The sequence below is a fragment of the Neoarius graeffei genome, chromosome 18 (genome assembly GCF_027579695.1).
Source record: "Neoarius graeffei isolate fNeoGra1 chromosome 18, fNeoGra1.pri, whole genome shotgun sequence".
Lineage (NCBI taxonomy): Eukaryota > Metazoa > Chordata > Actinopteri > Siluriformes > Ariidae > Neoarius > Neoarius graeffei.
The window spans coordinates 5,831,806-5,855,990 of record NC_083586.1 but is presented as its reverse complement, the minus strand read 5'-3'; the positions used below and the strand labels follow the sequence as shown (position 1 = coordinate 5,855,990).

The following is a 24,185-nucleotide window of genomic DNA, read 5'->3' as shown; positions in this document are numbered from 1 at the left end:
TTCAGTGCCTGAAGTGTTTATTTAAAAAACTAAGACTTTCTCCAAACAGGAAAGCTCTGAATTTCCTCACACAATCAGGGCCCTCACCATGCCAGACCTTGCACTGAAAGTTAAACAGCTGAAATTCTGCCATGTGCAGGACAGCGCAGTGACCTCCCCATGGAGACAGGGGCAGTTTATCTGGGTGAGGGGAATTTTATTTGAATATAAACTGATAATAGTATTGAGTGACATAACATAAACTTTGCTCAGTCTTCATAAAACATACGGATTTATTAGTGTCTCTGCGATCGCCCAGAAAAGCACAAGCACATTTGTCCTCGTTTCCTTAGGAAGACAGACAACAGTGTGGCCATAGTAACAGTGGCCACCTCTGCCTCCACTCACTTCATCGCATCAGTGTTAAGAGACATGCCCCTATTCCGAATCCGGCCACTGCCATTAGTGCCTTCCAAACTGTGGACTCGGGATCCTCGACATAAAAGAACTTCGCAAAACCATCCTGCAACACAAACACAATTAGAAAAACACAGTTACTTACACACACACACACACACACACACACTTCCAGAGTTATACTTACAACAACATGAGGGCATAAGGCAGGATTGTGTGTGTGTTCTGAACCAGTCTCATCAATATACTCACCCAGCCGTTGTTGATGAACCAGTGCTGCAGGTCTGTAGTGAGGTAGGAGGAGATTTGTAAAGCAACAATGTCCACACACTCCTCTTCTTGCTCCTTCACACAGTCCTGCTTCAGCCGCTCGCACACCACAGCACCTAGAGCCAGAACACTTGCGATGCGTCCCCAAGAAATCATGCCATCGTCAAACACACCGCTCAAAACGGAGCCAACACCGTCCAGACTATTGTTCTCGTCGAACAGCTGCCGCACCATGCCTGTAACACACACACGGTAGACAATAATCATCCAACCCTTGATCTAAAGCGTCAAGTTCCTGAGCTTCCACGTTAAAAAAAAAATCTGACCCCCCCCCCAGGAAGAGAGCCCAGCAGAGACCGTTCTTGAGGAAACGCAGGACAACACGCCTACCTCCACACCACAGAGAGTACACTCACCTACTGTGCATTACTGCAAACTACACCAAGTGGTGCCAGTGGCTCAGCGAGACAACGGGACAGAGCTCTCTAACCTACGCTCCATCTACACTAGTCGACTACAGAGGAACATTGCACCATCACCAGAGACCTGAGCCATCCAGGTCACCACCTGTCTGTCCCTCTACCACATGGAAAACGCCACAGGACTATTAACACACGGACTATCAGGCTACGGAACATCTTCAACCCGATAGCTGGACCCGTCCTCTCCCACACCCAGTCCCCCGAATGGCTGCACCACACACAACTACTGAACTGTACTTACTACAATAAAGCTGCCTTTTCTTGCAGTCCATCTGCCTGTAGGAGTCAGTGTCTCTCTGTCCTGAGGAAAATAAAACAATATCTTTCCCTGAAATTCCCAGCATGGGGACAAATTACCCAGAATTCCCCTTACTTTGTGTGTGCATCCAGGTTTCCTCATTTCCCTTTCATCTCCCCATGTGTGTGTTCATTCACGGTTTTCTCTCTGTTCCTTGGGCACTAGGACACTCCCCTTAAAGGACCGGACTCGGTCTCCTCCTGTCTGTGTGTAATCTACTTTGCACTTCTGTCTGTCTGTGCAGTGATGTGTTCAGTTACTGCTTGCTTTTTGCCCCCGTTCATGTGCTTTATTTTCACCTTCACTAATGTGATCATTTACACACACCTTAATCTTACTGAATTATCTGCCACTGCCCGTGTGTGTGAGAAAGTACGCTGGTGTTTGATAAACATGTTTAAAAATAAGCAGAGTTCCAGGAACCCAGTTTCCACGATAGATAGATAGATAGATAGATAGATAGATAGATAGATAGATAGATAGATAGATAGATAGATAGATAGATAGATAGATAGATAGATAGATAGATAGATAGATAGATAGATAGATAGATAGATAGATAGATAGATAGATAGATAGATAGATAGATAGATAGATAGATAGATAGATAGATAGAACTTTATTGATCCCTTTGGGAGTGTTCCCTCAGGGAAATTAAAATTCCAGCAGCATCATGAAAGAATAAACAGAACAGAAAATAGAGAAAACTTCTAGATAAATTAAGTATTAATCAGACAGCAGTTCCACTTTAAAAAGGGCTCCAGTTACACACCTCCTACAGCACTTTACTCAACTTGTGCGCACACACACCCGACAGCACACAGTTAAAGATCCTGTGTGCTACAACATTCAGTATTAAATGCTGTGTCCTGTAAAGCACAGAATATCCATAATGCACTTTAACATTTATGGGAAACAATGTGGGGAAATTCTTTGAAGTCCAGACTGTCCCTGTGGCACATAATGCCCGCCTCCTGCAACAGGATTGGCTAGTAATATCCGCCTGCTGTGTCATGATTGGGTAATTGTATGGCAAGATGAACTTCAATTGACACAAAAAGCACTCTAACGATATAAAAATAAGCTTATGGAACCTAAACAGCGTAAATTAAATTATGAAGTCACTATTAAATAAAGGTTATTTTATGAGCCAAGTGAATATCTCACTGAGTTAAAGTGCTTGTTCCCCTGTAATAGAGAATCCTGCACTGCAGTGTTTGGGCTTCTGTAAACTAACTGACAGACGCTGAAGAAACTCTGAGTAGCGAGCTGAATGTTTAGATTTAAACCCAGTTCAGATCAAAACAAATAGTGTTTTGAACTGAATCACATCAGGGTTTAAATCTAAACAGAGCAGCAGAACGGTTTCACAGAGCATTCTGAGAACCAAATGATTCAGAATCAGATCCTTCAGTCTAAAAACTGATAAATTACTGTGACTGGGATCTGAAAAAGGTAAAATTATGATCAAACTTTGCTCAACTCAATGATGAAGCTAAAGTCCCTGAAAATGGGACTAACGCACCCAAAGCCAATCGCCAGTAACTCTTAGACAGAGATGGCCATGAGCCCCTGGTAGTGCGGTAAAGCTCACCGGTGTATGCGATGCGGTGGCGGTAGATGGTTTTCCCCACCACTCTCTACAGACTCGGCAGTGCTGAGTGCGCTTTATTCCACCTGTGTTCCACCGGAAGGCCCGTGTGAGAGCGGAACAACTGCCTCAGCAGCTCGTAGGTCTCCGTCTCCAGCTCCGGGTTCAGGAGCTCCTCACAGCCTCTCTCCTCAAGATCTGACTGGCTTTCCACAGGCGCTTTCCCTGCATTAATCCCGGCTCCAGCAGCCCGTCTGTCGGCCTCCTCCGTGTGAGAAAGTGTCCAGTGGAGCGCTTAAAGGGGAAACCCAAGAGAAAGACCGTCACCGCTATGGATGTGGTGTACGCCCTGAAATGCCAGGGACGCACTCTGTACGGCTTTGGCGGTTAAACGCTCCGACACTGAACCGCACCAGCACAACGGCTCTTTTAAGAGCCACCCAAACATCCACAAAGAGCTCTTTCTCCGTGAGAGTGTGTGTGAGAGGGGAAAAAGAAAAGCAGCATCTGTGTGTGTGTATATATATATATATATATATATATATATATATATACACACACAGCTGCTGCTTTTTTCTTTTTTTTTGCTGTGGCTCAGTGTAGTGTAGAAAGAAACAGCAAGTATATTACCTGAGAAATTATATATATATATATATATATATATATATATATATATATATATATATTTCTCAGGTAATATACTTGCTGTTTCGTTCTGCACTACACTGAGCCACAGCAACGAAATCTCGTTCTAATGTGTATTGTTTGATGCAAATCTGAATGAAAATAAAGTCTATTTAAAATGAAGCAGAGAACAGGAAACTGCAGACACGAGTAACATCAGTAATACTTAACCGTTTCTATATGAAAGCTGTGTGTGAGAGAGAAACGCTTCAGATGGTGGTAATAGAAATATAAGAATGGAATGAATTCTTATCTATAAAATTCTTCCATCAGTGCTGTGAATATAAAACGGCGGGAAGGGAGACAAAGCGAGGCGGAGGGGAAGGAAGTGGGCGGAGCGGTAGGAGGCGCCCCGTATGAGGAGGTTTGGAACTCTGGCCAATAAAATATGTTCCTGCCTCGTGTCTAATTACACTGCGGACCTGTAAATAGAGCGGCCGCGAGGCGGGCCTTATTCATTCTCTTACAGTTTACCCGAGGAGCAGCGCCATGCCCGAGCCACCTAAAAGCGCGCCCAAGAAGGGCTCCAAGAAAGCCGTGACCAAGGCGGCTGGTAAAGGAGGCAAGAAGCGCAGAAAGTCCAGGAGGGAGAGCTACGCTATCTACGTGTACAAGGTTCTGAAGCAGGTTCATCCCGACACCGGCATCTCGTCTAAGGCTATGGGCATCATGAACTCCTTCGTCAATGACATTTTCGAGCGTATCGCCGGTGAGTCCTCTCGTCTGGCTCACTACAACAAGCGCTCCACCATCACCTCCAGAGAGATCCAGACCGCTGTGCGCCTTTTACTGCCTGGCGAGCTGGCCAAGCACGCCGTGTCTGAGGGCACAAAGGCCGTCACCAAGTACACCAGCTCCAAGTAAAGTGCGCTGCTGCTGCGGCCGCCTTCAGCAACCCAACGGCTCTTTTAAGAGCCACCCACTTTCTCATAGAAGAGCAAATTCGTGTCTCTCCCTGTGTGCTGTTCCCTTGTTTTATACTAAATGCAGAGTTTAATAAATATTTGTTGACGGAAAATACACCGAGAAAAGTTTCCACATGTGGCCAAATCAGGAAAACCAGCCTCCATCCAAGAAGTAAATAAACGAGCTATTTTACTTAAAAAGCGAAAATAACGTAGAGTAAAAATTATATGGGTGCTGCGTAGTGACTTCTATTGAGTAGTCTGTGTTATTAGAAATATTTAGAATGTTTTATATCTGCGGATAAATGGAAATCTGCCTTGTAACAATGTCCATTGTTAAAAACACAAAACGTGTGTGAAGTGATAAATGTATTGAAATACGCACAAAGATTTGACCTTGATACACAAACCAATTATTAAATACAGCATTACCTTTGCTCATTTCCAAGCAGCGGAGAAAACTTTCTGCTTCTCTTCTGATTACTGAAGCGGCGCTCAGACACCACAATATCTAAAAGGACGGGGACAAAAACCTGTTAGTCAAACCGCGAGAAGTTCTAGAACTCTGGCCACTGTGTCCTAACAGCTGTTCTGTTTCACTGCTCCGACTCCACTCGAACCGTGAGCTCAAACAGAACGGTGTTCCGTGCAGGGGATGGAGACGGGCTCGTTTCTGTGAGACAGTGAGGTGGCTCTTAAAAGAGCCTTTGTGTGCGTTAGACGGAGTCGGCGTTTAAGCGCGCTCTCCGCGAATACGGCGTGCCAGCTGAATGTCCTTGGGCATGATGGTCACTCTCTTGGCGTGGATGGCACACAGATTAGTGTCCTCGAACAGGCCGACCAAGTATGCCTCGCTCGCCTCCTGCAGTGCCATGACAGCCGAGCTCTGGAAGCGCAAATCGGTCTTAAAGTCCTGAGCGATTTCTCTTACCAGGCGCTGGAAGGGCAGCTTACGGATGAGCAGCTCAGTAGATTTCTGATAACGGCGGATCTCCCTCAGAGCCACGGTGCCGGGCCTGTAACGGTGAGGCTTCTTCACGCCGCCGGTAGCGGGGGCGCTCTTACGGGCAGCCTTCGTGGCGAGCTGCTTTCTCGGCGCCTTACCACCAGTGGATTTACGGGCCGTCTGCTTGGTTCTTGCCATGGCGGTGAGCTCTGCACTTCACAGATGAGAAACAGAATAAACGGCAACGGCGGACGCTGGCTTTTTCAACTCTAACAGCGCCCTGCGCTCATTGGGCGTCTTGAACGCGGTCGCCTGTCATTGGCGAGAACGCGCTGCGTCACCTATTCGCTATTGGACCGTCTTTTCCCGCCGACACAGTTTGAAACACAGCCACACCCGTCCCTAATTTATCGCCGCTCGCGCAGCTCCGCAGAGCCAACAGCGCAGCTTAGCGCGTTTTGTAGGTTCAATCGCCGCACGGACAGCGCCGTCATAATCTATTTTCACCCATCAGCCTTCCTTTATAGCCAGCACACTACTGTTATTATTAGTGTTATACTATTACGACTAAAATGGTTTATAAATAAAATGCATCACTACTATTAACACCACTTGATTATATTGTTTATGGATTCTTTTTATGCTGGAGCTATGTGTCAGCCCTGTGATGACCTGGCGACTTGTCCAGGGTGTACCCCGCCTTTCGCCCGTAGTCAGCTGGGATAGGCTCCAGCTTGCCTGCGACCCTGTAGAAGGATAAAGCGGCTAGAGATAATGAGATGAGATGAGATGAGATGAGATGAAATACCCCAAAACCTGGGAAAGGACTAAAAAAAATTGCACTTTTTGAGCATAGATGGGTGGCTCTTAAAAGAGCCTTTGGGACTGACGAACGCAGCAGTGGGTGAGTTTATTTAGCCTTGACGGCCTTCTCGGTCTTTTTGGGCAAAAGCACCGCCTGAATGTTCGGCAGCACACCACCCTGAGCGATGGTCACTCCGCCGAGCAGTTTGTTCAGCTCCTCGTCGTTGCGCACAGCGAGCTGTAAGTGGCGGGGAATGATGCGAGTCTTCTTGTTGTCACGAGCGGCGTTACCGGCCAACTCCAGGATCTCAGCAGTCAGGTACTCCAGCACGGCGGCCAGATAAACTGGAGCGCCGGCGCCGACACGCTCGGCATAGTTGCCTTTCCGCAGGAGCCTGTGGACACGGCCCACGGGAAACTGGAGTCCGGCTCTGGATGAACGAGTTTTAGGTTTAGCTTTAGCCTTACCACCGGTCTTTCCTCTTCCGCTCATTCTGTTGCTCAGATCTGTTGCAGGAACAACTCTGAAATAAAAAGCGCTGTATCTCGTGCCCTTTGTGATAAAGACAACACGGCTCTTCTCTGATTGGTTAAGATCGTTGTGGCAGAAGAACCAATCACAAATATGCCGTCAAATTCCAGCGTCAGCCTGCGTGACAACCATCCCACTGGTGTGTGTGTGTGTGTGTGTGTGTGTGTGAGAGAGATATATGAAAAAGGAAAGAAGGGAATATAGGCATATATATTATAAAGTTTATATATCGATGTATAGAAATGTAAATTATTAGTTCCATCAGCCCTGACTCAGTTCATGGTTCTCCCAGCGCCCTCCTGTCACCGTTTTGTAAAGCAGGAATCAACTCCGCACAACAATCAGCAGCATCTGATATCATGAGTGAATATGGAATACTGCTCTCTCAACGAAAACATGGGGGGCTCTTAAAAGAGCCGTTTAGGGAAAGAAAACATTAAACATACAAGCATGTTCACTTCTTTTTGGGGGCCGCCTTTTTTGCCTTGGCCGTTTTGGGCTTTACAGTTTTTGTCTTCTTCGCGCTCTTGGCAGCCTTTTTGGGGGTCGACGGTTTTTTCGCCTTCTTCGGGCTCTTGGTGGATTTCTTGGCGGCGGCGGGCTTCTTCGCCTTCTTGGCGGCGGGTTTCTTGGCCGCTATCTTCTTGGGCTTCTTAGCCGCGGTGGGTTTTTTGGCGGCCGCCTTTCTGGCTTTGGGCGCGGCTTTCTTGGCGGTCTTCTTGCCTTCGGTCTGCGTCTTGTTCAGCTTGAAAGAGCCAGACGCACCGGTCCCTTTGGTCTGCACCAGGACGCTTTTCCTCACAAGGTTCCTGACGGCGATGTTGACGCGGGAGTTGTTCTTCTCCACATCGTATCCGGCGGCCTGTAAAGCTTTCTTCAAAGCGGAGAGGGACACGCCGCTCCTCTCCTGCGACGCAGAAACCGCTTTGATGATGAGCTCGCCGACGCTCGGGCCTGATTTCTTGCTTTTTGAAGCTGCTTTCTTCTTGGGCGCTTTGGCCGGCGCGGCGGCGGGAGCGACTTCTGCCATCTGTCTCGGAGCTCCGGAGCGGAAGCGAGTGAAACGCTGTGTGGGAAACGGAGGCCGGGGGCGGGGCTTAAAAGCGCTCATGAGAACGTTTGAGACTCAACCGCGCTGCCGCTGAGTGAGCGCGCTGCCGTCACACACTCGCACTTGTGTTTTCTCACGGCGTTTCTCGGTGAAAATAAGACTCGGAAGACAAGATCCAAAGCGATCGAGCACACGTTTAGCGAGAACGGGCTTTCTCGTTCCTCCCGAGCTCCAGCAGGCCCAGGTACAGACCGAGCGTGTCGCGCAGTGGCCATAAAACAGCACGGTGCGGCTCGAGCCGGCGGGCTGCGCGCTTTGTGCGATGCCGTGTGTAAAAACGGGCTGAGAAACGGCGTGGCCGCTGTAAGCGCTCTGGGCTGAGTGGAAGGAAGGAGAGCCCTGTCAATGACCCTGATGGATTTCCACTGTCCGAGTGTAGTGTGCAGTTTTGGAAACGGAGCCGCTTTTGTGCTGTGGAAAGCACAGCTTTGGAGTGAGTGTGCGCGCGCCTGGGGGCCGTGTGTGTGTGTGTGTGTGTCAGCAGTGGCGGCTCCTGAGTTTTTTTTCAGGGGGGCAATTTTCCCCCGTTATGTCTACACGGACCATAAATGTCCACAGGACTGAAGTAAATTGACCTGGGTAGCAAGTCAATAGTCAACCAAACCCAGAAAAACACCACGGTGACTGGAGCCCTCAGTTTCGTCTTTGCCTCGTAGAGCTAACTCGAACACTCCACAAAATCTCACGCATTGGATGAGCCGGTTTAATATGTGCCTGTTCTTGCTCACCTCATCGTTGTGGCGGTGAACTGCTAGCCTGTAGCCCTCAGCCAGTTCTGTAGTGATGTTCACTCTCCCAAAAGCTGAAAACTTCAGGCAGCTGCCCATGTGAATCTTTGATGACTCATGTTTTTTTATTTTCTCCGACAAATGATGCATGTCCGAAACTCCAGTGACCGTCGAAGCAGTGTTGTCCGTGGAGCCCCTCCAGGGTGGAAAAGTAAGCAGGGGGAGCAGAAAACCGCTGAGGCGTCCTCGCAGCCAGCTCACCAGGATTTGCGCTGGGACCATGTTGAAGTAAAACCTCAAGTATATGATTCCCCCCCTTGTCGAAATTTGTTTTATGTTTAGATTTGGTCGAGGGGGTCCAGCTTGTTTTGTTGCCAATTTAGCTCAATTTGATCGCTGACTAAATGGAACTTCTTTTAAGGACTGCACTGAATTGCTTTCCGCATCCATCTCACCTCAGAAACTGAGCGTATCGAACGCAATATAGACATATAAACATAGACGCCGCATTGAGCCTGGTGGCCCGTTGCTGGGATACGTCAGACTGTCCGCCATATTGGATGTGGCAAATCTTCCCCGTAAACCAATGCAAGTAAATGGACTGAACTTCATAAAGCCCCTTTCTACAATAATATTTAACTCGATGCCTTTTATTCACCCATTAAGACACACACGTATATATTTGGGAAACAAACAGGCATCAAAACAACACATAACTTTTAATGTGATGGTTATAAATAGTGTGGGAAATACCCTGTACACTGCAAACCAGCGACAGATACGCGATAGATAGCTCAGGTAAGCTAATCAGTCAGCATACCGTAGCAAGCTACCGAAACCTGAGGCCAAAATAACCAACCGACAAGACTGAATTTGATAAATGATGAAAATAGTGGAAAAACTGGAAATAGTGAATGAAAATAAAAATGTACTATTTTATTTATTGAGTCGCCACACAGACCTATTCTCGTTGAACAAAGTGAGCTGAATGAGCGCCAAACTGAGTTCGGCCAGGTTCTAATGTCATACCAAAACAAAATACATCACTGATTCTTTCGCATTCAGAAAGGTTAAAAACGTTCATCATACGTTCAAAAACGTTCATCATAGTGTGGCACTGTATTCTCTAATTCTCACTGCTTATAACTCTACACCCCCCCGGTGGAGATGAGCTGGGAAACTGACGACTGCAGGAACAGTATTGAAAAGTATTTTTCCAGTCTCACCTGTGAAAGGTAATCCCATGTGATCTCGTTTGGACGGTAAACCTGTTGGTACAGTTAAACGCAGCACATGAATGAGGCATCTTTATTCTCGGCTACTGTCGAGAACAGTGGTTCTAAAACTTTTTTCACCAAGTACCACCTCAGAAAATACTTGGCTCTCCAAGTACCACCATAATGACCAACATTAAAATACAGTAGCGTAGTAGGCCTAAGTATTCATTAAAAACAAGGCGGAGGTTTTATTTAACAAGTATATTTAATATTGTTGGCCACTGTAACATTACACACAGTACTTTGAACAGTAACACTGTGTTTAAATATAGGAAAATAAAACACTGTACTTAAATAATGAATCAAATAAATTGGCCAAATCTTCAACATCTGTATTCTCATCAAGCTGTATGGTAAAATATCTACTGTTCTTAATGCGCTCAATCAGTGTCTTTTTAACATCATCAGCCATGTCGTTTATTCTCCTTGACACGGTGTCATTTGAAAGCGGCACCAAGTTTAACTCTCTGGCAGCTTTCTCTCCACACATGATACGTGTCATCTCTTTGGCTAATGGCAAACACAGCAGTTCCCCGATTGTGTGCGGCTTACCGGCTCTGGCGATCAGGAGGCTGGCACGATATGAAGCTTCCTGTGCTTTGGCTACAGGTGTACCATAGGACAGAATGGTGGACTTGGACTGCTTCAGTTCATCACGTTTTCGTAAAAAAAAAAATCCATTGGTTTGTCCTTTAGTGCTGTGTGTTTGGTTGTAAGATGCTGTTTGAGATGCGATGGTTTCATGGACTCATTGCTCAGAACTTCCCCGCATACAACACACTGCGGCCTGGGCAGCTCCTCTGTCCCGCTCCAAATGAATCCCAGTTTTATGTATTTTTCGTCATACTTCCTCCTCACTGGTTTCTGCCGTTTGCTAGCAGTTCTGGGGCTGGTTTTGCCACTGTCGTTAGCATCTGCACTCGGCTCACACACGTCCTCTTCAGTTCTCCCTCTCTCCTGATCCACACTCCCATTCACGGATTTAAGCCACGACAGTAATTTTGTCGTACTCGTCAGAATTAGCAAAGCCACCTCCACCTTTTCCCATCACAGCCTAGTCTACCAATGGCGGATAACCGTCTGTCAGCGGAACCGGCGGGAATGCGTACGTACGCTACGTATGGCTACCCAGAAGCACTTTTTAAAATTATTAACTTAATTTGTATCTCCTTTCATTTTCTTGTCATCGGTTGATAAGATATTTTCATCCATTCGGATATTATGGATAGTATTTCACGTTTTATTATATTTTTTTAAATTTTATTTATATTTAATTAAGTGATTCTTTGGCGTACCACTAGAATGGAGCCCACGTACCACTAGTGGTACGCGTACCACAGTTTGAGAATCACTGGTCTAGAAGCTACACCAGAGACGGTTGAAGAATCTCCACTTTGCCACATCCAATATGGCGGCGAGGATGACATGATTCTACGCAGAAGGCGGCATCTATGTTTATATGTCGATGGAACGCAACTTTGCCGCGCTGCGCAGTAACGTAAGCACGTTAGTGCAAGCACTCCCTGAACCCATAGAGATTGCATTGAAGTGTCAGTCAGGAGAAAAAAAATATATTAACATGGGACTCTATCAGTGAACTCTTGGGCGATTTTCAGCGTGACTGAAATCGCCCCAAAAGGGGCGGTACACTAGAAGCAAGACCACCCTGATTGGACAATGATACCCAGAGACAGATTAAAATGGCCTCGAGCAGCACTGGTGAAAGTTTGTTTTAAAAAAACCTTTTTTTTTTCGTTTTGGGAGTGCGTTGCCCAATCGCCCTTATGCACCAGCTGCCCTTGTGTGTCAGGTGTGTGTGTGTCAGGTGTGTGTGTGTGTGTGTCTATGTGGGCGAGTTGTGGTGTTGGATTTGGTGGAATTTGATGTGCCAACAGGAAGACTAGGCCAGGCAGAGACTCTGCTGCAGCCTTTTAGTTATTTTATTCCACACTCCTGGAGCTCTACTCGGACAACATCAAAACAGATGTGAACCCAACTGTGGAATTCCTTCCTGATGCTATAATCCTAACACGAATCACTTTGCACTGCTACAACCCAAAAAATAATCACTTTGCGTGGCTGCAACCCTAAAAATAATCACTTTGATGATTCATGTTGTTTCATGGTTCAGCTTCATAGCTGCACAAAGTGAGTCATGTTAGCTTCACAGCTGCCCAAAGTGAGTCATGTTAGCTTCATAGCTGCACAAAGTGATTCGTATTAGGGTGATAGCTGCACAAAATGAGTCATGAAAGCTTCATAGCTGCACAAAGTGAGTCCTGCGACCTGCATAGCTGCACAAAGTGATTCATGTTAGCTTCATAGCTGCACAAAGTGATTCGTATTTGGGTGATAGCTGCACAAAGTGAGTACTGCGAGCTTCATAGCTGCACAAAGTGAGTCCTGCGACCTTCATAGCTGCACAAAGTGATTCATGTTAGCTTCCTAGCTCCACAAAGTGATTCGTATTTGGGTGATAGCTGCACAAAGTGAGTACTGCGAGCTTCATAGCTGCACAAAGTGATTCATGTTAGCTTCATAGCTGCACAAAGTGATTCATGTTAGCTTCATAGCTGCATAAAACGATTCATGTTAGCTTCATAGCTGCACAAAGTAATTCATGTTAAATTCATGGCTGCACAAAGTGATTCATGTTAACTTCAGAGTTGCACAAAGTGATTCATGTTAGCTTCAGAGCTGCACAAAGTGATTCATGTTCGCTTCATAGTTGCACAAAGTGATTCATGTTAGCTTCATAGCTGCACAAAGTGAGTCATGTTAGCTTCATAGCTGCACAAAGTAATTCATGTTAACTTCATGGCTGCACAAAGTGATTCATGTTAACTTCAGAGCTGCACAAAGTGATTCATGTTAGCTTCAGAGCTGCACAAAGTGATTCATGTTAGCTTCATAGCTGCACAAAGTGATTCATGTTAGCTTCATAGCTGCACAAAGTGAGTCATGTTAGCTTCATAGCTGCACAAAGTGAGTCATGTTAGCTTCATAGCTGCACAAAGTGAGTCATGTTAGCTTCATAGCTGCACAAAGTGAGTCATGTTAGCTTCATAGCTGCACAAAGTGAGTCATGTTAGCTTCATAGCTGCACAAAGTGAGTCATGTTAGCTTCAAAGCTGCACAAAGTGAGTCATGTTAGCTTCATAGCTGCACAAAGTGTTCATGTTAGCTTCTTAGCTGTACAAGTGATTCATGTTAGCTTCATAGCTGCACAAAGTGAGTCATGTTAGCTTCATAGCTGCACAAAGTGAGTCATGTTAGCTTCAAAGCTGCACAAAGTGAGTCATGTTAGCTTCATAGCTGCACAAAGTGATTCATGTTAGCTTCATAGCTGCACAAAGAGATTCATGTTAGCTTCATAGCTGCACAAAGTGATTCATGTTAGGTTTATAGCTGCAAAAAATGATTCATTTTAGCTTCATAGCTGCACAAAGTGATTCATGTTAGCTTCATAGCTGTACAAGTGATTCATGTTAGCTTCATAGCTGCACAAAGTGATTTGTATTTGGGTGATAGCTGCACAAAGTGAGTCTTGCAACCTTCATAGCTCCACAAAGTGATTCATGTTAGCTTCACAGCCGCACAAAGTGAGTCCTGCGAGCTTCATTGCTCCACAAAGTGATTCATGTTAGCTTCACAGCCGCACAAAGTGAGTGCAGCTATGTAGTTCGCAGGACTCACTTTGTGCGGCTGTGAAGCTAACATGAATCACTTTGTGGAGCAATGAAGCTCGCAGGACTCACTTTGTGCGGCTGTGAAGCTAACATGAATCACTTTGTGGAGCTATGAAGGTTGCAAGACTCACTTTGTGCAGCTATCACCCAAATACGAATCACTTTGTGCAGCTATGAAGCTCACATGAATCACTTTGTGCAGCCTAGAATTTCATATGAATCACTTCGTGCAGCTATGAAGCTAACATGACTCACTTTGTGCAGCTATGAAGCGAACATGACTCACTTTGTGCAGCTATGAAGCTAAAATGACTCATTTTGTGCAGCTATCACCCAAATACGAATCACTTTGTGCAGCTATGTAGTTCGCAGGACAAAGTGATTCGTATTTGGGTGATAGCTGCACAAAATGAGTCATTTTAGCTTCATAGCTGCACAAAGTGAGTCATGTTCGCTTCATAGCTGCACAAAGTGAGTCATGTTAGCTTCATAGCTGCACGAAGTGATTCATATGAAATTCTAGGCTGCACAAAGTGATTCATGTGAGCTTCATAGCTGCACAAAGTGATTCGTATTTGGGTGATAGCTGCACAAAGTGAGTCCTGCGAGCTTCATAGCTGCACAAAGTGATTCATGTTAGCTTCATAGCTGCACAAAGTGATTCATGTTAGCTTCATAGCTGCACAAAGTAATTCATGTTAACTTCATGGCTGCACAAAGTGATTCATGTTAACTTCAGAGCTGCACAAAGTGATTCATGTTAGCTTCAGAGCTGCACAAAGTGATTCATGTTCGCTTCATAGTTGCACAAAGTGATTCATGTTAGCTTCCTAGCTCCACAAAGTGATTCGTATTAGGGTGATAGCTGCACAAAATGAGTCATGATAGCTTCATAGCTGCACAAAGTGAGTCCTGCGAGCTTCATAGCTGCACAAAGTGATTCATGTTAGCTTCATAGCTGCACAAAGTGATTCATGTTAGCTTCATAGCTGCACAAAGTAATTCATGTTAACTTCATGGCTGCACAAAGTGATTCATGTTAACTTCAGAGCTGCACAAAGTGATTCATGTTAGCTTCAGAGCTGCACAAAGTGATTCATGTTAGCTTCATAGCTGCACAAAGTGATTCATGTTAGCTTCATAGCTGCACAAAGTGATTCGTGTTAGCTTCATAGCTGCACAAAGTGATTCGTGTTAGCTTCATAGCTGCACAAAGTGATTCATGTTAGCTTCATAGCAGCACGAAGTGATTCGTGTTAGCTTCATAGCAGCACGAAGTGATTCGTGTTAGCTTCATAGCTGCACGAAGTGATTCGTGTTAGCTTCATAGCTGCACGAAGTGATTCGTGTTAGCTTCATAGCTGCACGAAGTGATTCGTGTTAGCTTCATAGCTGCACGAAGTGATTCGTGTTAGCTTCATAGCTGCACGAAGTGATTCGTGTTAGCTTCATAGCTGCACGAAGTGATTCGTGTTAGCTTCATAGCTGCACGAAGTGATTCGTGTTAGCTTCATAGCTGCACGAAGTGATTCGTGTTAGCTTCATAGCTGCACGAAGTGATTCGTGTTAGCTTCATAGCTGCACGAAGTGATTCGTGTTAGCTTCATAGCTGCACCAAGTGATTCGTGTTAGCTTCATAGCTGCACAAAGTGATTCGTGTTAGCTTCATAGCTGCACCAAGTGATTCGTGTTAGCTTCATAGCTGCACCAAGTGATTCGTGTTAGCTTCATAGCTGCACAAAGTGATTCGTGTTAGCTTCATAGCTGCACAAAGTGATTCGTGTTAGCTTCATAGCTGCACAAAGTGATTCGTGTTAGCTTCATAGCTGCACAAAGTGATTCGTGTTAGCTTCATAGCTGCACAAAGTGATTCGTGTTAGCTTCATAGCTGCACAAAGTGATTCGTGTTAGCTTCATAGCTACACAAAGTGATTCGTGTTAGCTTCATAGCTGCACAAATTGATTCATGTTAGCTTCATAGCTGCACAAATTGATTCATGTTAGCTTCATAGCTGCACAAAGTGATTCATGTTAGCTTCATAGCTGCACAAAGTGATTCATGTTAGCTTCATAGCTGCACAAAGTGATTCATGTTAGCTTCATAGCTGCACAAAGTGATTCATGTTAGCTTCATAGCTGCACAAAGTGATTCATGTTAGCTTCATAGCTGCACAAAGTGATTCATGTTAGCTTCATAGCTGCACAAAGTGATTCATGTTAGCTTCATAGCTGCACAAAGTGATTCATGTTAGCTTCATAGCTGCACAAAGTGAGTCCTGTTAGCTTCATAACTGCACAAAGTGAGTCCTGCGACCTTCGTAGCTGCACAAAGTGATTCATGTTAGCTTCATAGCTGCACAAAGTGATTCATGTCAGCTTCATAGCTGCACAAAGTGAGTCCTGCGACCTTCATAGCTGCACAAAGTGAGTCATGTTAGCTTCATAGCTGCACAAAGTGATTCATGTTAGCTTCATAGCTGCACAAAGTGAGTCCTGCGACCTTGATAGCTGCACAAAGTTAGTAATGTTAGCTTCATAGCGGCACAAAGTGAGTCATGCGAGCTTCATAGCTGCAGAAAGTGATTGGTATTTGGGTGACAGCTGCACAAAGTGAGTCATGTTAGCTTCATAGCTGCACAAAGTGAGTCATGTTAGCTTCAAAGCTGCACAAAGTGAGTCATGTTAGCTTCATAGCTGCACAAAGTGATTCATGTTAGCTTCTTAGCTGTACAAGTGATTCATGTTAGCTTCATAGCTGCACAAAGTGATTTGTATTTGGGTGATAGCTGCACAAAGTGAGTCTTGCAACCTTCATAGCTGCACAAACTGATTCATGTTAGCTTCATAGCTCCACAAAGTGAGTCATGTTAGCTTCATAGCTGCACAAAGTTAGTCATGTTAGCTTCATAGCTGCACAAAGAGATTCATGTTAGCTTCATAGCTGCACAAAGTGATTCATGTTAGGTTTATAGCTGCAAAAAATGATTCATTTTAGCTTCATAGCTGCACAAAGTGATTCATGTTAGCTTCTTAGCTGTACAAGTGATTCATGTTAGCTTCATAGCTGCACAAAGTGATTTGTATTTGGGTGATAGCTGCACAAAGTGAGTCTTGCAACCTTCATAGCTCCACAAAGTGATTCATGTTAGCTTCACAGCCGCACAAAGTGAGTCCTGCGAGCTTCATTGCTCCACAAAGTGATTCATGTTAGCTTCACAGCCGCACAAAGTGAGTCCTGCGAACTACATAGCTGCACAAAGTGATTCGTATTTGGGTGATAGCTGCACAAAATGAGTCATTTTAGCTTCATAGCTGCACAAAGTGAGTCATGTTCGCTTCATAGCTGCACAAAGTGAGTCATATTAGCTTCATAGCTGCACGAAGTGATTGATATGAAATTCAAGGCTGCACAAAGTGATTCATGTGAGCTTCATAGCTGCACAAAGTGATTCGTATTTGGGTGATAGCTGCACAAAGTGAGTCATGTTAGCTTCATAGCTGCACAAAGTGAGTCATGTTAGCTTCATCGCTGAACAAAGTGATTCGTATTTGGGTGATAGCTGCAGAAAGTGATTCATATTAGCTTCATAGCTGCACAAACTGATTCATGTTAGCTTCATAGCTGCACAAAATGATTCATGTTAGCTTCATAGCTGCACAAAGTGAGTCCTGCGATCTTCATAGCTGCACAAAGTGATTCATGTTAGGTTTATAGCTGCAAAAAATGATTCATGTTAACTTCATGACTGCACAAAGTGATTCATGTTAGCTTCATAGCTGCACAAAGTTAGTCATGTTAGCTTCATAGCTGCACAAAGTGAGTCATGGGAGCTTCATAGCTGCAGAAAGTGATTCGTATTTGGGTGATAGCTGCACAAAGTGAGTCATGTTAGCTTCATAGCTGCACAAAGTGATTAATTTTAGCTTCATAGCTGCACAAAGTGAGTCATGTTAGCTTCATAGCTGCACAAAGGGAGTCATGTTAGCTTCATAGCTGCACAAAGTGATTCATGTTAGCTTCATAGCTGCACAAAGTGAGTCTTGCGACCTTCATAGCTGCACAAAGTGATTCATGTTAGCGTCATAGCTGCACAAAGTGATTCATGTTAGCTTCATAGCTGTACAAAGTGAGTCTTGCGACCTTCATAGCTGCACAAAGTGATTCATGTTAGCGTCATAGCTCCACAAAGTGATTCATGTTATTTTTATGTCTGCAAAAAGTGATTCTTGTTAGCTTCATGGCTGCACAAAGTGATTCATGTTAGCTTCAAAGCTGCACAAAGTGAGTCATGTTAGCTTCATAGATACACAAAGTGATCCATGTTAGCTTCATGGCTGCAGGAAGAGATTCATGTTAGCTTCAAAACTGCACAAAGTGATTCATGTTAGCTTCATTGCTGCATGAAGTGATTCATGTTAGCTTCAAAGCTGCACAAAGTGATTCATGTTAGCTTCATAGTTGCACAAAGTGATTCATGTTAGCTTTTCGCTGCACAAAGTGATTCATGTTAGCTGTATAGCTACACAAAGTGATTCATGTTAACTTCATAGCTACACAAAGTGATTCATGTTAGCTTCATAGCTGCACAAAATGATTCATGGTAGCTTCATGGCAGCACAAAGTGATTCATGTTATGTTTATGTCTGCAAAAAGTGATTCTTGTTAGCTTCATGGCTGCACAAAGTGAGTCATGTTTGCTTCATGGCTGCACAAAGTGATTCATGTTAGCTTCATAGCTACACAAAGTGATTCATGTTAGCTTCATGGCTGCAGGAAGAGATTCATGTTAGCTTCAAAACTGCACAAAGTGATTCATGTAAGCTTCATTGCTGCATGAAGTGATTCATGTTAGCTTCAAAGCTGCACAAAGTGATTCATGTTAGCTTCACAGCTGCAAAAAGTGATTCATGTTATCTTTTCGCTGCACAAATTGATTCATGTTAGCTTCATAGCTGGACAAAGTGATTCATGTTAAATTCATGGCTGCACAGAGTGATTCATGTTAGCTTCATAGCTGAACAAAGTGATTCATGTTAGCTTCCTAGCTGCACAAAGTGATTCATGTTAGCTTCAAGGCTGCACAAAGTGATTCGTGTTAGCTTCATGGCTGCACAAAGTGATTCGTGATAGCTTCCTAGCTGCACAGAGTGATTCATATTAGCTTCAAGGCTGCACAAAGTGATTCGTGTTAGCTTCATGGCTGCACAAAGTGATTCGTGATAGCTTTATGGCTGCACAAAGTGATTCATGTTAGCTTCCTAGCTGCAGAAAGTGATTGATGTTAGCTTCAAGGCTGCACAAAGTGATTCGTGTTAGCTTCATGGCTGCACAAAGTGATTCGTGTTAGCTTTATGGCTGCACAAAGTGATTCATGTAAGCTTCCTAGCTGCACAGAGTGATTCATATTAGCTTCAAGGCTGCACAAAGTGATTCGTGTTAGCTTCATGGCTGCACAAAGTGATTCGTGATAGCTTTATGGCTGCACAAAGTGATTCATGTTAGCTTCCTTGCTGCAGAAAGTGATTGATGTTAGCTTCAAGGCTCCACAAAGTGATTCGTGTTAGCTTCATGGCTGCACAAAGTGATTCGTGTTAGCTTTATGGCTGCACAAAGTGATTCATGTTAGCTTCCTAGCTGCACAGAGTGATTCATATTAGCTTCAAGGCTGCACAAAGTGATTCGTGTTAGCTTCATGGCTGCACAAAGTGATTCATGTTAGCTTCCTAGCTGCACAGACTGATTCATATTAGCTTCAAGGCTGCACAAAGTGATTCATGTTAGCTTCATGGCTGCACAAAATGATTCATGTTAGCTTCATGGCTGCACAAAATGATTCATGTTATCTTTATATCTGCAAAAAGGGATTCTTGGTAGCTTCACAGCTGCACAAAGTGATTCATATTAGCTTTTCGCTGCACAAATTGATTCATGTTAGCTTCATAGCTACACAAATTGATTCATGTTAGCTTCATAGCTACACAAATTGATTCATGTTAACTTCAAAGCTACACAAAGTGATTCATGTTAACTTCATAACTACACAAAGTGATTCATGTTAGCTTCATAGCTGCACAAAATGATTCATGTTATCTTTATATCTGCAAAAAGTGATTCATGGTAGCTTCATAGATGCACAAAGTGATTCATGTTTGCTTCATGGCTGTACAAATTGATTCATGTTAGCTTCATAGCTGCACAAAATGATTCATTTTATCTTTATATCTGCAAAAAGTGATTCATGGTAGCTTCATAGATGCACAAAGTGATTCATGTTAGCTTCAAAGCTGCACAAAGTGAGTCATGTTTGCTTCATGGCTGCACAAAGTGATTCATGTTAGCTTCATAGCTACACAAAGTGATTCATGTTAGCTTCACAGCTGCACAAAGTGATTCATGTTAGCTTTTCGCTGCACAAATTGATTCATGTTAGCTTCGAAGCTGCACAAAGTGATTCATGTTAGCTTCAAGGCTGCACAAAGTGATTCGTGTTAGCTTCATGGCTGTACAAAGTGATTCATGTTAGCTTCATAGCTGCACAAAGTGATTCATGTTAAATTCATGGCTGCACAGAGTGATTCATGTTAGCTTCATAGCTGACCAAAGTGATTCATGTTAGCTTCCTAACTGCACAAAGTGATTCATGTTAGCTTCTAAGCTGCACAAACTATTCATGTTAGCTTCAAGGCTGCACAAATTGATTTGTGTTAGCTTCATGGCTGCACAAAATGATTCATGTTAGCTTCATGGCTGCACAAAATGATTCATGTTATATTTATATCTGCAAAAAGTGATTCATGTTAGCTTCACAGCTGCACAAAGTGATTCATGTTAGCATTTCGCTGCACAAATTGATTCATGTTAGATGTATAGCTACACAAAGTGATTCATGTTAACTTCATAGCTACACAAAGTGATTCATGTTAGCTTCATAGCTGCACAAAATGATTCATGGTAGCTTCATGGCAGCACAAAGTGATTCATGTTATGTTTATGTCTGCAAAAAGTGATTCTTGTTACCTTCAGGGCTGAACAAAGTGATTCATGTTAGCTTCAAAGCTGCACAAAGTGAGACATGTTTGCTTCATGGCTGCACAAAGTGATTCATGTTAGCTTCATAGCTACACAAAGTGATTCATGTTAGCTTCATGGCTGCAGGAAGAGATTCATGTTAGCTTCAAAACTGCACAAAGTGATTCATGTTAGCTTCATTGCTGCATGAAGTGATTCATGTTAGCTTCAAAGCTGCACAAAGTGATTCATGTTAGCTTCATAGTTGCACAAAGTGATTCATGTTAGCTTTTCGCTGCACAAATTGATTCATGTTAGCTGTATATCTACACAAAATGATTCATGTTAACTTCATAGCTACACAAAGTGATTCATGTTAGCTTCATAGCTGCACAAAATGATTCATGGTAGCTTCATGGCGGCACAAAGTGATTCATGTTATGTTTATGTCTGCAAAAAGTGATTCTTGTTAGCTTCATGGCTGCACAAAGTGATTCATGTTAGCTTCAAAGCTGCACAAAGTGAGTCATGTTTGCTTCATGGCTGCACAAAATGATTCATGTTAGCTTCATAGCTACACAAAGTGATTCATGTTAGCTTCATGGCTGCACAAAGTGATTCATGTTAGCTTCAAAGCTGCACAAAGTGATTCATGTTAGCTTCACAGCTGCAAAAAGTGATTCATGTTAGCTTTTCACTGCACAAATTGATTCATGTTAGCTTCATAGCTGCACAAAGTGATTCATGTTAAATTCATGGCAGCACAGAGTGATTCATGTTAGCTTCATAGCTGAACAAAGTGATTCATGTTAGCTTCCTAGCTGCACAAAGTGATTCATGTTAGCTTCAAGGCTGCACAAAGTGATTCGTGTTAGCTTCATGGCTGCACAAAGTGATTCGTGTTAGCTTCCTAGCTGCACAGAGTGATTCATATTAGCTTCAAGGCTGCACAAAGTGAATCGTGTTAGCTTCCTAGCTGCACAAGGTGATTCATGTTAGCTTCAAGGCTGCACAAAGTGATTCGTGTTAGCTTCATGGCTGCACAAAGTGATTCGTGTTAGCTTCATAGCTACACAAAGTGATTCATGTTAGCTTCCTAGCTGCACAGAGTGATTCATATTAGCTTCATGGCTGCACAAAGTGATTCATGTTAGCTTCCTAGCTGCACAAGGTGATTCATGTTAGCTTCAAGGCTGCACAAAGTGATTCGTGTTAGCATCATGGCTGCACAAAGTGATTCGTGTTAGCTTCATAGCTACACAAAGTGATTCATGTTAGCTTCCTAGCTGCACAGAGTGATTCATATTAGCTTCAAAGCTGCACAAAGTGATTCATGTTAGCTTCATGGCTGCACAAAATGATTCATGTTAGCATCATGGCTGCACAAAGTGATTCATGTTAGCTTCCTAGCTGCACAGAGTGATTCATATTAGCTTCAAGGCAGGACAAAGTGATTCATGTTAGCTTCATAGCGGCACAAAATGATTCATGTTATCTTTATATCTGCCAAAAGTGATTCTTGGTAGCTTCACAGCTGCACAAAGTGATTCATGTGAGCTTTTCGCTGCACAAATTGATTCATGTTAGCTTCATAGCTACACAAATTGATTCATGTTAGCTTCATAGCTACACAAAGTGATTCATGTTAGCTTCATAGCTGCACAAAATGATTCATGTTATCTTTATATCTGCAAAAAGTGATTCATGGTTGCTTCATAGATGCACAAAGTGATTCATGTTGGCTTCATGGCTGTACAAAGTGATTCATATTAGCTTCATGGCTGCACAAAGTGATTCATGTTATCTTTATGTCTACAAAAAGTGATTCTTGTTAGCTTCATGGCTGCACAAAGTGATTCATGTTAGCTTCAAAGCTGCACAAAGTGAGTCATGTTTGCTTCATGGCTGCACAAAGTGATTCATGTTAGCTTCATAGCTACACAAAGTGATTCATGTTAGCTTCATGGCTGCAGGAAGAGATTCATGTTAGCTTCAAAGCTGCACAAAGTGAGTCATGTCAGCTTCATAGCGACACAAAGTGATTCGTGTTAGCTTCATAGCTACACAAAGTGATTCATGTTAGCTTCCTAGCTGCACAGAGTGATTCATATTAGCTTCATGGCTGCACAAAGTGATTCATGTTAGCTTCCTAGCTGCACAAGGTGATTCATGTAGCTTCAAGGCTGCACAAAGTGATTCGTGTTAGCTTCATGGCTGCACAAAGTGATTTGTGTTAGCTTCATAGATGCACAAAGTGATTCATGTTAGCTTCATAGCTGCACAAAGTGATTCATGCTAGCTTCAAAGCTGCACAAAGTGATTCATGTTAGCTTCATAGCTACACAAAGTGATTCATGTTGGCTTCAAGGCTGCACAAAGTGATTCATGTTAGCTTCATAGCTGCACAAAGTGAGTCATGTTAGCTTCATAGCTACACAAAGTGATTCTTGTTAGCTTCATAGCTACACAAAGTGATTCATGTTAGCTTCATACCTGCACAAAGTGATTCATGTTAGCTTCACAGCTGCACAAAGTGATTCATGTTTGCTTCACAGCTGCACAAACTGATTCATGTTAGCTTCATAGCTGCACAAACTGATTCGTATTTGGGTGATAGCTGAACATAGTGAGTCATGTTAGCTTCATAGCTGCATAAAGTGATTCATGTTAGCTTGATAGCTGCACAGAGTGATTCATGTTAGCTTCAAAGCTGCACATAGTGATTCATGTTAGCTTCATAGCTGCACAAACTGATTCGTATTTGGGTGATAGCTGCACATAGTGAGTCATGTTAGCTTCATAGCTGCATAAAGTGATTCATGTTAGCTTGATAGCTGCACAGAGTGATTCATGTTAGCTTCAAAGCTGCACATAGTGATTCATGTTATCTTTAAAGCTGCACAGAGTGATTCATGTTAGCTTGATTGCTGCACAGGGTGATTCATCTCAGCTTCATAGCTGCACAAAGTGATTCATGTTAGCTCTATCGCTGCAGAAAGTGATTCATGTTAGCTTCAAAGCTGCACAAAGTGATTCATGTGAGCTTCATAGCGGCACAAAGTGATTCGTATTTGGGTGATAGCTGCACATAGTGAGTCATGTTAGCTTCATAGCTGCATAAAGTGATTCATGTTAGCTTGATAGCTGCACAGAGTGATTCATGTTAGCTTCAAAGCTGCACATAGTGATTCATGTTATCTTTAAAGCTGCACAGAGTGATTCATGTTAGCTTGATTGCTGCACAGGGTGATTCATCTCAGCTTCATAGCTGCACAAAGTGATTCATGTTAGCTCTATCGCTGCAGAAAGTGATTCATGTTAGCTTCAAAGCTGCACAAAGTGATTCATGTTAGCTTCATAGCGGCACAAAGTGATTCGTATTTGGGTGATAGCTGCACAAAGTGAGACATGTTAGCTTCATAGCTGCACAAAGTGATTCATGTTAGCTTGTTAGCTGCACAGA

At 43.5% G+C, this 24,185-nt stretch overlaps 5 protein-coding genes across 5 annotated transcripts; 1 reads left to right on the top strand and 4 right to left on the bottom strand.

Annotated features, from left to right (window-relative positions):
* LOC132865913 (induced myeloid leukemia cell differentiation protein Mcl-1 homolog) lies at nucleotides 1-3,112 on the bottom strand. Its single transcript, XM_060898420.1, has 3 exons — nucleotides 3,041-3,112; nucleotides 649-902; nucleotides 1-502 (listed from the first exon to the last, which is right to left on the bottom strand). Exons 2-3 carry the CDS (start codon nucleotides 898-900, stop codon nucleotides 389-391), a joined length of 366 nt encoding a protein of 121 aa, XP_060754403.1. The 5' UTR covers nucleotides 901-902; nucleotides 3,041-3,112; the 3' UTR covers nucleotides 1-388.
* Nucleotides 3,113-3,254: 142 nt separating this feature from the next.
* On the bottom strand, nucleotides 3,255-6,077 carry LOC132865891 (histone H3). Its single transcript, XM_060898401.1, has 2 exons — nucleotides 5,059-6,077; nucleotides 3,255-3,331 (listed from the first exon to the last, which is right to left on the bottom strand). The coding sequence occupies exon 1, from the start codon at nucleotides 5,768-5,770 to the stop codon at nucleotides 5,360-5,362; it is 411 nt and encodes a 136-aa protein (XP_060754384.1). The 5' UTR covers nucleotides 5,771-6,077; the 3' UTR covers nucleotides 3,255-3,331; nucleotides 5,059-5,359.
* LOC132865910 (histone H2B-like) lies at nucleotides 3,921-4,585 on the top strand. The gene has a single exon (XM_060898418.1). The coding sequence runs from the start codon at nucleotides 4,211-4,213 to the stop codon at nucleotides 4,583-4,585; it is 375 nt and encodes a 124-aa protein (XP_060754401.1). The 5' UTR covers nucleotides 3,921-4,210.
* Nucleotides 6,078-6,419: 342 nt separating the features above from the next.
* On the bottom strand, nucleotides 6,420-6,884 carry LOC132865897 (histone H2A). The gene has a single exon (XM_060898406.1). The coding sequence runs from the start codon at nucleotides 6,867-6,869 to the stop codon at nucleotides 6,483-6,485; it is 387 nt and encodes a 128-aa protein (XP_060754389.1). The 5' UTR covers nucleotides 6,870-6,884; the 3' UTR covers nucleotides 6,420-6,482.
* A 235-nt stretch (nucleotides 6,885-7,119) lies between these two features.
* Nucleotides 7,120-7,962, bottom strand: LOC132865885 (histone H1-like). Its single transcript, XM_060898397.1, has one exon. The coding sequence runs from the start codon at nucleotides 7,936-7,938 to the stop codon at nucleotides 7,363-7,365; it is 576 nt and encodes a 191-aa protein (XP_060754380.1). The 5' UTR covers nucleotides 7,939-7,962; the 3' UTR covers nucleotides 7,120-7,362.
* Nucleotides 7,963-24,185: the final 16,223 nt, after the last annotated feature.

Bases quoted from the DNA above. Each gene is read 5' to 3' on its own strand.
- LOC132865913 (XM_060898420.1), bottom strand. From the start codon at position 900: ATGGTGCGGCAGCTGTTCGACGAGAACAATAGTCTGGACGGTGTTGGC. The intron at 503-648 runs GTGAGTATATTG...TTTGTGTTGCAG, and splicing joins GGTTCATCAACAACGGCTGG to GATGGTTTTGCGAAGTTCTT.
- LOC132865910 (XM_060898418.1), top strand. From the start codon at position 4,211: ATGCCCGAGCCACCTAAAAGCGCGCCCAAGAAGGGCTCCAAGAAAGCC.
- LOC132865891 (XM_060898401.1), bottom strand. From the start codon at position 5,770: ATGGCAAGAACCAAGCAGACGGCCCGTAAATCCACTGGTGGTAAGGCG.
- LOC132865897 (XM_060898406.1), bottom strand. From the start codon at position 6,869: ATGAGCGGAAGAGGAAAGACCGGTGGTAAGGCTAAAGCTAAACCTAAA.
- LOC132865885 (XM_060898397.1), bottom strand. From the start codon at position 7,938: ATGGCAGAAGTCGCTCCCGCCGCCGCGCCGGCCAAAGCGCCCAAGAAG.